This window comes from Carlito syrichta, unplaced genomic scaffold, assembly GCF_000164805.1.
Source record: "Carlito syrichta isolate Samal-C Ts95f unplaced genomic scaffold, Tarsius_syrichta-2.0.1 Scaffold270828, whole genome shotgun sequence".
NCBI classification, from domain to species: domain Eukaryota; kingdom Metazoa; phylum Chordata; class Mammalia; order Primates; family Tarsiidae; genus Carlito; species Carlito syrichta.
Genome location: NW_007214924.1, coordinates 111,196 through 123,128, shown reverse-complemented (window position 1 = coordinate 123,128; position 11,933 = coordinate 111,196). Strand labels below are relative to the sequence as shown.

The window sequence follows — 11,933 nt, the reverse complement described above, 5'->3', positions numbered from 1 at the left end:
TTTAATTTATTGTAGAGATGAGGTCTCACCAAGTTGCCCAGGTGGGTCTCAAACCCGCAGACTCAGGCAATCCACTCATCTCAGCCTCCCAAGGTGTGGAATTACAGGCTGAGCCACCGAGACCAGCTAGCTCCATTCTTCTTTCTTTCTTTTTTTAATTTGTAAATTATGCATCTGACAAAGGCCTAACATCCAGAAACATTCTTGTTTCATGGTGGGAGCTGCACTTTCTCTCCAGGAGGAATTAGAATTTCCAGGGAGCTTGTGCAGTTTTTAAAAGTATATTCAACATACAATTTTTTTTTCTCAAAGGAATTAAAAAATGGTTGACCTGGCTGGGCTTGGTGGCTCAGTCTATAATCCCAGCACTTTGGAAGGCTGAGGCAAGTGGATTGCCTGAGCACACAGGTTCAAGACCAGTTTGGACAACTTGGCAAGACCTCGTGTCTACGATAAATCAAAAAATCAGCCAGGCATGGTAGCTCACGCCTGTAGTTCTGGCTACTTGGAAGGCTGAGGTGGAAGTGTCGCCAGAGCCTAGTAGGTCGACACTGGGGTGGCCATGAGTGTGCTACTGCACTCCAACCTGGGCGACAGAGTGAGACCCCAACTCAAAAAAAAAAAAAATAGTTGACCTGATGCAAGACCACTCCATGCTCATCAGATGAGCTACAACAAAAAAAGAGAAATAGGATATGTTAGTGAGTAGGTAGAGCAACCCAAACACCTGCAGGCTGGAGGAAGAATCAAGCCCGAGCATGGGCATTTGCCATGACCTGGCAACATCATGCCTAGTGTTAGGAAGATACATATAAAATTGCTAATACTGGACCATTTTTGACCAACAAAGATGGCAGTTTCAACATATTCAGTGTAACATATTCCCAATAAAAGTGAATACGTATGCAAGCCCCCCAAAAAGCAGTTTTCATTATGGCCCCAAACTGCAAATACTGTGTACCCAACAACAGTGGGAGGGATAAATAAATTGTAGCAATGGGAGACTCAAACTTGACCTGTATGATGACCACTTATGTGCCTAATCCTGAGTTCTACCCTACATCTTTAAAATTTAAAAATTAATTAATTAATTAAACAAATTAAAAAACTGTAGTGTATTCACACAATGGGACCTGGCACTGCAATGGGAACAAAAGACCTACAACCACAGGCAACAACGCCCATGACACTCACAAACACAACAGAGCCAGCCACAGCAGAAGCGAATGGGCACTGAAGTAGGTGCCCATGCAGATTAAGTTCAGGGACAGAGAAAACGCACCTATGCTGTGAGAGGTCAGGCAAGTGATCACCCTAGGGGTGAGAAGTCTTGGGGTGCTAGTTATATTCTGCTTCAGGATGGTTAGGTGCTCAGTTTGTAAAAATTTATCAAGTTGTATGCACTTTTTTTTTTTTTGAGTCAGGGTCTCACTCTGTCACACAAGTTGGAGTGCAGTGGCATGATCATGGCTCACCACAGCCTTGATCTCCTGGGCTCAGGCACCCTGCACCTAGTGAATTTTTTTTATTTTTGTAGAGATGAGGTCTTTCTATGTTGCCCAGGCTGGTCTCAAAACCCTGTGCTCAAGCAATCCTCTCACCTTGGCCTCCCAAGGTGCTGGGATTATAGGTGTGAGCCACTGCTCCTGGTCAAATTGTATGCACTCTTATGTGATTTCTTGTACATATATTATAATAAAAAGTTTAAGAAAAAAAAAAAAGTTTAAAAAAGAAAGGGCTAAAGATCGTGTTTATTCTTTTTTTTTTTTTTTTTTGAGTTGAAGTCTCACTTTGTCGCCCAGACTGGAGTGCAGTGGCCACTCCCGGCCACCACAGCCTTGACCTGCTGGGTTCTGGCGATCCTTCCGCCTCAGCCTTCCGAGTAGCTGGAATTACAGGCACACGCTGCCACGCCCGGCTGATTTTTGATTTATTGTAGAGATGAGGTCTTGCCAAGTTGCCCAGGCGGGTCTCGAACCCACAGGCTCAGGCAATTCACTCACCTCAGCCTCCCAAAGCGTGAGATTACAGGCTGAGCCACGAGCCTGGCTGATCGTGTTTATTCTTTTGGTTCACCCATTACAGAGGCCAAGCCCTCCACAGCTGGGCACTGCCTGCTGTTCTCTGTTGGGCAGCCATGATCAAAGGAGAGAATTCCTCGGGAACACTGCAAACCTGGAGAAGGGGACGCTCCCCAGTTAGGTCATCAACCTTCACCCAAGAAGACCCTAACCCGAAGTCCTTGCAAATCACAGCTGGGCCAGGGAACTGTATCCGGTGTGTCCAGCTAGGTGGGATCCTGCAGGTTCCTCAAGGCCCTGTTCTGCTCAGGGCCCCACTGCCAGTACCCACTGCTGCTACCAGGCCAGCAGGGGGAGGCCTCGTAACATGGTGCAGGTCTCTGCACTGCATGGGCTGATCTAACTGGCTCAGGGCTGAGGGCAGGCAGGTGTAAGGAGGGCGATGCCCAGATAAATCACCCCACCTGCCTGAGGTCAGAAGTAGGACTGGGGAGAAGCTGGAGGGAGCTGAAACCTGGGGGTGATCCCTATGGAAAGGGTGTTCAAGGCGAGGGCAGGGTGTTCAGGGACGGGCATCCTCTGGATAGAGATGTGGGGCACAGCCAGTGCCGAAGACTCTGTTTGCTCTCAGTCAGGGTCTCCACATAGTCAGAAAGGGCAGTGAAAAACATGACCCTGTGATAGCTGTGCTTGCCACAGGTGGGCTGACCTCCCCACTAGGCCTAGGCAGGCCTCAGGGTGAGGAAGCTTTCACCCAGGAAGTGCTCCTTCCAGGTGTGCAGCCACTGTGGGCCCTGGCAAGAGCTGTCTCTGCACAAGAAGTTCATGATGGGGAGCCTCACCTTTGTGAGAGGAAACCACCATTTGTTTTCCAGATTCCTAAGAGTTTTGAGACACAGAAGTGTAGCCCCAGAAAAAAAGGGCTGTGGTGGGGGGAGTGTGGGGAGATGGAGTGCACATGTGTGTGAATGTACACATATGTGTTTGAGAGAGCACACGAGATGCCAGGTGGGCAGAGTGGTGGGAGGGGGAGACAGGGACAACCCTAGGGAAAGCATGGAGGGAGCTCTGCTGTCACACTCTTCCCCTTCCTCAGAGCTACAGTGAACTACATTCACCTACTCATTAAAAAAATACTTACTGAACACCCACTCCACACATTCAACTTCCAGACCCTGGGGACACCATGTCCCCGGGTTCTCAGGGAACTGAGAGTGAGGCAGACAAAAGAAAAGTTAGCAAAGCCGAGTCTGAAGACCATAAAAGAGTGCGATGTGAGAGAGAGGATGTGCGTGTGTTTAAACCAGTAGTCAGGCGGCCTCTGAGGCACAGCTAAATGATGAAGAGGAGGAGTCCACTGCTCTAAGAGCTGAGGAAGGACTCAGGCAGATGGAACACAGGTGCTGAGAACAGACAGTGGCAATAGGCTTTTTGGTTAGGGACTCGCAAGCTCCAACACCACCTCAAGAGCCCCTTTGTCCACCCTGATCACTCTGCTTCCTGCCTTCTTGGCCCCCCTCGCCCTGCTGGAGCCTCTCACCCACCCCTTGGGTTGGTCTCTCCTCTTGGCTCCTGCAGGTCCTTGTTTCTGCCACAGGCACAGATCACCCAGGTTGGATGTGCTTGCTCACTTATGTGCCTTTTGCCCTGTCATCAGGTGCTCTGTCTAAAATCCAGGTCTGTGTACACCCCAGCTCAGAAACCTGCAAAGGCATCCCACCACCTATAGGATCAAGCACCATTCCTTAGCACCCATGGCCATAAGCCTCTGATCAACATTCTGGCTCCATCTTCTGCCTGCTCCCCCTGAAAGCTTGGCCCCAGATATTTTTCATTACATCCTCTTCCCAATATATAACATATCTGAAAATTATTTGATCTTCCTTTCTTCAAGAGGTGGGATTTAAGTTCTCTACTCTTTCAGGATGGACCTGGTAACTCCCTTCAAATACATAGAATATGACAGAAAAGATGATATGTGGCTTCTGAGATTAGTCATCAAGACCTTATCTTGATGTCTACTTGATGAGAAATGCAGGCTTCCTGACAAGTCAGCAAGAAATCAAGGCTTCCTGCCAACACCCATGTGAGTGTGCTACCTTGGAAGTGAAGCCTCCAGCCCCAGTTGAGCCTTCAGATGATGCAACCTCAAGAGAGACTCCAAGCCAGAATCGCCAAGCTAGCTGCTTCTGAATTCCTGGCCCACATTAACCATGATATAATGAACATTTGTTGTTTTAAGCTGCTAAGTTTGGGGGCAATCTGTTATAGAGCAAATAATAATAAACACATCCCGAATGTGTAAACTGATGAAGTTGGGCCTTTGTACATGCTATTCCCTCTGCCTGTGATACCTTTTGCACTCTGACCTTTCCACCAAGCTCTCCATAATTCTCCAAGGTCCAACAGAAATATCACCTTCTCAGTGAAATATCTCTTAACACCAATCCTGCATCCTGCTCTGCCTGCACCAAAGTCAGACCCTGCCTTGTGATCCCACCAACCCTGCACACAGCTCTAATATGGCCCTTCCTACTCCACAGTGTCTTAGAAGCCTGCTGAGCAACCCCCACCCCAACATGCCCTTGTGGGTAGCAGAGGGCCAGGCACTCAGAAAGGTTCACGAAGGCTCTGTCAACTGGCTGGAGAGTCACTGATTTATTTCAGTGGAATGAGTTTTTTTTTAATAGTACTTTGCACCAAACACTTAAATTCAGAAGCCTTCATTTTTCCTCCAAAGGGTGGGAGAGCATAAAGACTCATCAATAAAAGATATCACCTTATTCTGTCCCAACAAATTAGGCAAGAGATCCAACCCACCTGTATCAGAGCAAGCACTTTGTCCTGTACTATGGTGGGAGGGTTGCTCTTGGGAGAGATGATTTTGACAAGAACATTGTCGATGAAATCTCGGTTGGCCACAAGGACGTGGAAGCGGTGGCCACAGTTCTTCACACATGTCTCCAGCACCTGATGTGGGAAGAAAAGGCAAGAGGTCACCTCGGGGAACTGAAGGAGACACCAGGAACTGAGGAGGGCAGCTGAGTTTCTACTATCCCCTCTGTCTTACTTCTGGATCAGCTTTCTGGCACATCTCCTCCGGAGCCAAACCTAGATGGCACATACATTCCCACACTAATTCAGTCATTCCTCTGGGATGACAGCAGCCCCTTACTGACTGAAGTCTCCTATCCCTGCACAATAATCAGGCAATTAGTTGGTAATTGAGGCACCAGTTTTGCATGAGAAGGATGCTAGTGTTTTAATGGGATCAAAATGGCTGAGCAGTCCCTGAAAATTAGCATTTTAACTCCTCTCTCTGGGCCTCTGGGTGTGAGGTATTAGCCAATGGGACACAGGCTCTGTCACAAGAGGAGACTGCTATGACAGCTTGAATCGCCTAGTGAGTTACTGGCCCTTGTACGTGAGGAAGCAAACACACACACATACCACTTAACTCTGCTTCTGAAACTAAAATTGGCAATGACAAAGGATTTTCCACCCTTGACAACCAGTTTGTAGACCTCAACTGCCAGGTAGCCTTAAGGTCCATGTTAATTTAGACCCTGCCTGCTCTCTCTTTTCTGCCTGAGTTGTGGAGAAAAGCCCAGCATATAGGTTCTGGTCAGGTGGCCAGTATGGGCTTGAATCTCAGCTCCACTACTTTCTCCCTGAACGGTTCAGGACATCAAAGACCTCAGCTTCCTTATCTGTAAAGTGGGGAGAATAAGTTATTGCAAGGTTGTTGGGAAGATTCGATACGATACATTTAAAGCACCTAGCAAAGTGCCCTGCCTAGGGTAAGGGACCATTAAGTGATGACCATGATTCCATGGTTACTGTTCTAAAGGCTGCTGTACTCATGAGGAAAGGGGCAGCTTCTTATTCTCCCACACAACAGGTAGGAGGCCCCTTGGAATTCAGAGGTGCCAACTGGGAGTGCCTCTCCAGCCTTAAACACAGGTCTCCGAACTTTCCAGCTCTCTGTAAACCAACTCACAGGATTACCAGGCCCTTCCCATGCCCTGTTCTCCACCCCCCATCTATGCCAAAGTCAACTAGCTGAGGAATGCCTCATCAGAAAGATATCACCAGCAACAGGGAACATTTCTGACTGACTCAAGTTAGTTTGCCCAAACTAATCTGGCCACTGGTTAACTGATGCAGCCATTCCACGAAGCTAGGTTCATAGAGCTGGGCTTCACCCTGACAAAGCATAGTTGTACAGAAAGTGGAACACTGACTAAACATGACTACATGCCAGGCACTGTTAGAGATCCTTCCACGTAATACGTAATTTCAATCAATTCTCACAATTCATTACTTCTCGTTAAGTGGACCGTATTATCCTATTTTTTAGAGTTAAGAGGTTTGGAAAGGTGAAGACATTGGTTTTAATACAAATTGTCAATCAGTGCCAGAAGCAGGTTGGGACGGCAATGAGCCTTCTCTGGAGTCTAGTCTCATCACCCACCTGGAGGCCACAGGACCATCCCTCCCTCACAGCTCTTCTCCAAGGATTCACATCAGTTGAGAGTCCCTCAGACAGGAAGCAACATGAGCTAGATTTCTGGTTCCCTCGTTTGGTCCTTGAAATAACCCTGTAAGGTGGTTATGGTCATGCTTCAGAGATGAGGAAGATGAGGCTCAGAGAAGCCATGCAACTTAACCAAGGAGCTGAGACTCCCTGTGCCTGGTAGCCCCACAGCCAGCCAGAATTGGTCCTGACCCTGCTTCTGCCTGCCCCTCGGGAGACTCCAGGTTCCACTTGGCTTACTGAGGAGACTCCACAGCTCAGCATCCTCAGGGCTTTTGAGCAACCATAGATCTCATCAGCCAAGGAGGCATTTCCCTTTCTGAGCCTCTGTATATGCCTGATTCTGGGTGACCACAAGGTAACTGGCATTCACTCTCTCTCAGTGACGTAAGGGGACTACAGAGAAAAACCAGAGGGGTTCTTCCTGTCTTCAAGGGGCTTACACGTGAGCTTCTCTCTAGAATTCTCCAAGACCCTCCTCCCAACACAGGCATTGGGCTGTTGGGGCCAAGGCAGGTGGCAGAAAGTTTGCTTTATCCCATGAAGAGCAGGTGAACAAGGACAGTGCAGGAGGCTAGAGGACACAAAGTGTGGGTGGAAAAGAGAAATGAAAAGAGAGGCACAGGGCTGAGAGGCAGGACAGCCAGGGGCTCTGTTCCACTCTCAGGGCAGCAATGGGCAGGAGCCACTTCCTGCTGTTAGGGAGCACATCCTTAACCTTTCCTCAACAGCAAACGCCAAGGTCAGTGTTTCCGAGCCTGGTCTTCAAAATGCCCTGGACAGAGAAGCATGTGTCGCAGAGCAGCCCCAAAGCCCATCCCAGGCAGGAGATACAAAAGGCCCTTCTGGGCTAGCAGGGCCATTTTGGGCCACCCTGCCAAACAGGACCCTGTCAGATCTGTCCCTGTAAATTACAAAGTGTGAAACATGCAACAGCAGTTTTCCAGAATACAGTCAAAACTCATGGAGTGAGCCAAGGGCCTTCTAAGCAATCAGAAATGGACATTTCAAGTCCATACACAAAGACACAGGCAGAGAGACCCTTGGGGACTTCTTACTAACTCCTATTTTGAGTAAATATTAACAATCTTGGTGGTGCAGATATAGAGTTAGGAAAGGGTCACAAGAAACAGGAGGACTGAGAGCAACTAATAGGTTAAGTGAAGGCATGAAAGTAGACACAAGACCACACAAAATGTGCCAGGCTGGGTCTTTGGTGTAGAGACAATGGCTATGCACATTTCACAAGCCTCCCAAAGGCATTGCTGAATTTGTATCAAAGACCTGACCATCAGAAAAGGTAAAATGATGTCCACCATGCCTACCTGCTATGGGAAGGCAAGTAAAAGTAGAGTCCACTTTAGAAAGATTTTCATCCAATACAGCTACCATGAAGTTGAATGTGTGAAAGGAGTTTGGATACCAGGAAAATGCCCTGACATGTTAGAGTTCATTCCCTGGTGATCTGAGTTATTGAAAACAATCCATTTTGAGCATCAATCTGAGTTTAGCAAATGCTGTGGCTCAAATTCTGAGAAAAAAAATAAAAGCTTTAAACTCCCTATTTCTTAACTGGGCTTTTCTCCCTTGAGGTTTGAATAATCCTAATTCCCTAGCAGAAAGAACTCTATTAATAAATTTTAATTTTTTGTTGGGCAAAAAAAATCCAAACAGTTTCTCTGCTTTACAAGGAAACATGTTATTGGTTGTTTGGAATAAATAACTACAGAGGAGCCAACCTGCTGACCTGTCACAGTTTCTATTTTAAGAACACATTGTGGCCCAGATTTTGCCACATCTGAAAAACTGTTAGCTTTCAAGAGGGAAATAACACCTGAAGTTGTCCCTTTTAATTCTGACATCTCAAGGAAGGGCAAAAATAAAAACTGGTCTGCTCCTTCCTAAAAGGAGTCACTTGGCAGACATTTTCAAGGCTTTGCAGCAATTTTCAGTATTTACCTCATACAAAGGCCATTTTATTCATTTGTTTGTTTGCTTATTTTTGAATCGGGGGTCTCACTCTGTCACTAAGGCTGGAGTGTAGTGGCACAATCATGGTTCACTGCAGCCTCAACCTCCTGGGCTCTAGCAACCCTTCTATCTCAGCCTCCCAAGTAGCTGGGACTACAGGCACAGGTAACCACCATTTTGTAGAGATGAGGTCTCACTATGTTGCCTAGACTGGTCTTGAACTCCTGGGCTCAAGCAATCCTTCCTCTTCAGCCTCCCAATGTGTTGGGATTACAGGTGTGAGCCACCACACTCAGCCCCAAGAGACCATTTTATGACAGCAATCTACAGCTTGGTATTTCTCTAACTGTGAAGGCGGGGTAAACCTCTGGACTTCTTTGAGCCTCAGTTTTCCTATCTGTATGAGGAGGAAACCAAACCTCTTTTGAAGGTTGGTTGTAAACACCTGAATTAACATTTGAAAAGCTTAGTACACTTTCAGGCAGGTATGCTCTATAGGTAGAAGTTAACATTTTTATAAGCAGGGCCCTGGCCATGGAAGTTGGAATCCACTAAGGAATATACAACTACTCACTTGCTGAATAAAAAAAATTTTTTTTTATAAACAGGAAACTGACACCTAGAGAAGCAGCTGGCCCCAAGTCTCAGAGCAGACTGGTGGCAAAAAGAAAGCCCACCCGGGGGCCTTTGGCTCCTCCACTCTGGGCTTCTGTACCTGACAGTGCTACACACTTCTGCTGGTATACATTTGCCAGATTGAAGCCACCCCGTTTCAGAGGAGGACAAGAAAGTCCAAGGGCACCACCAGAGGGCTCTGCTGAACTTCAGCGGCCCAGGCACCAAGCCATTCAGAGGCTGAGCTGAGGGGGCAGAGAGAAGGCCCTGTCAGGGGGCCAGGTGGGGTGTGGAGTTTCCCAGATGCTGTCCCTCCTCCAGGAGAGCAGCACTCACTGTTAATGCTAGCATCACTTCTCTGTAGTTCCGGTTCCCATTGAGCCGCTTCTTCAGTGCTCGAATGGCATCCTTTGGCCTGGAAGAAAGGACAGACATGTTAAGATCCTTGCAAATCCCACTTTGGGGCACTATCCCACAGATTCACTCCCATTTGTGTGCACTAGCATATATACAAGGTTATTTTCTGGCTACAGCACACTTGTAAATGTAAAAGACTGGAAACAAACTGAATGTCTATCAATACAAAACAGGTAAAATTAAATCATGGTTCATCCACACAATGGAATACTATGCAGCTGCAAAAAGAATTTAAAAACTCCTTTATGCATCAATATGGACCAAACTCAAAGACATGTGCATAAAGTCCTTTGCAGAAGAGTACACAAGGCATGTTCTTATTTGAGTTATAGAAGGACAGCGAATGCATACACAGCACACATGCTAGCATAGGAAAAAGAATCTCTGGGAAGGAGTTATAAGACCCTGGTGACTGTGGCTGCCCTTGAGAAGGGGAACCAGGTGGCAAAGGGGGAAGGAGGTTTTTCACTGGATTGCCTTTGTGCAGACCTTTTGAATTTTCTATCACACATCAGTATTATTTATTTAAAACAGTAACTAGCCCACTGATGTGTGAGTATGTTGAAGAGAGTTTTCCCAGAGGAAAAACTCTTCTATGTCAAGAGACATAGAAGAGAGAGTAGCCAGGTCCTTACTTCGGCCTGGATCCAGCTCCTCTTGCATTCCATAAAATTCCTTTTCCCAGAGAAAGATTGAGCTTCCTCAAGTCCAATAATCATATGTTTTTAGGTTACAGGTTTGATACAGATTCCCAGAGGAAATCTTGCAGAATTATAGGCAGTCTTCAGTTTATAAATGGACTATGCTCAAAAATTTGTTAATAAATGGATTGTCTGAAACTTGAAATTAGTTCTTCCTAAAATTACTGTTACACCTGAGTGTTAGCATTCCCAGCTGGCACTCCAAGTGCATGTATTACATGTAGGTCCTGTGTCTAACGTGTTCTTTAATTTATTCTAACCCAGGACTCTACAGAGTGGCAGAATAAAGATCTTCCTCTTTATTCCATGAAGTCCCTGCCCTGTGAGGCCCCATCACCCCATGCTCCGGGGGGCACCTAGTCTGGCTGTAGGCCAGCCCTTTGCTATCAAGTGGGCTCTAGCCTTCCACTACTATCTGTATCTCAGTCCGTATCTATAAAGACTATATTTATATAAAGTCTATATCTATAAATAATATATCTCAGTCTTTCCTAAGTTGAATGTTTGTAAGTCAGGGACCTCCTATTCCTATAGTTCTAAAATCCTCATACTCTATTTACCAAAATGAAAAGCCCTTTCAAATGTGTATGAGAAGGTCAGGGGAGGGGAGGGTGAAAGCTCTGCTAACCAGCCCAATTCAGAGAGAATGTCACAAGAACAAGGCAAGCAAGGCTTCTGAATTTTAAAAACACCCTGAATCACCTATTTCCCACTCCCAGCTGGACACAGCTGCCCAGCAGGAATCCATGGCCCCAGGGTCAAAGGGCTGATGGGACAAGAGGCTCTCCTGAGAATGGACCTGGACAAGTGTATTTGCAGTACGACTTCCATTTCTGGACAGGGAAGCTGATTTCTGCAAATATGGGACTTGACCAGCTCTGCCTTGAGGGCTGTTTGTGGCCTGAGAGCTGGTAAAAGTCAGAGGCTACAGGCCAGGAGCATGGACTGACTTCCTGTCTTTAAGGCTGTGGCAAACCATGGTTGTCCCTGACCCACAGCTGCCATCCCTCAGTCTAGTCCCTCTCCTGTCCTCTTGAACTTCCTCGGAGCAGAAAAATGGGAAGGGTCCCTGAAAGCTATTTCCCTGCTGCTGGTTGGCAGAGCACTAGCACACTCATGGCTCTCCTGGTGTGGGGGACAGGGGTGGGAAATCAAGCAGTTAGCAGGCTCCCGGGTGAGGTTTAAAATGAAAATTCATCCACAGGCTCTGGGAAGTACTGCCTGAGAGTGATGGGTGAGCACAAAAGCAAGTATTTATCTCTCTCCCCGGGGGAGAAGCTTCAGAGAGGAGGATCAAAGTCATGTCAGAGGAATACAAAGTTTCAAGGAGCGGTAGCAGATTAGACAGTGTGGAGTTGGAACCCAGGAAAAGAGAGAGAAGCACGTGTCAAGAGTCAAGATGGAGCAGGAAGAAAGGAGCAGGAAGAAATGGCGGACTGTGTGAGATGGTGCCTTCTCTCAGCAGCCTTCAGGAGAAAGGTTAGACCTCTTGGGCAGTCCCCAGAACTCATGATCTGGCCTCTGGGCTCCTGAAAATCTCCTTGGACTCATAAGATGCTACTCTGGTCCCCAGGCAAGCTGCTTGTCGTCTCCAGCCACAGCCTTTATACCTCGTTTTCCTTCAGCTGCAGAACTGCTCTTCTGAGAAGCTTTCTCATCCCCCATCCCCCC

General features: G+C 47.1%; 1 protein-coding gene across 10 annotated transcripts in view; it reads right to left on the bottom strand.

Moving 5' to 3' along the window:
- Window positions 1–11,933, bottom strand: part of TOM1L2 (target of myb1 like 2 membrane trafficking protein) — a 123,146-nt gene that overhangs the window by 41,794 nt on the left and 69,419 nt on the right. For 8 of the 10 annotated variants that reach the window (XM_008052274.1, XM_008052275.1, XM_021709650.1 and 5 more), the window contains exons 3-4: window positions 9,481–9,559; window positions 4,842–4,991 (exon numbers count right to left, since the gene is read on the bottom strand). In XM_008052274.1, the coding sequence (XP_008050465.1) occupies window positions 4,842–4,991; window positions 9,481–9,559 (229 nt within the window). The remainder of the gene's footprint in view (window positions 1–4,841; window positions 4,992–9,480; window positions 9,560–11,933) is intronic. The other 2 variants (XM_021709654.1, XM_021709657.1) reach the window with 1 other exon arrangement.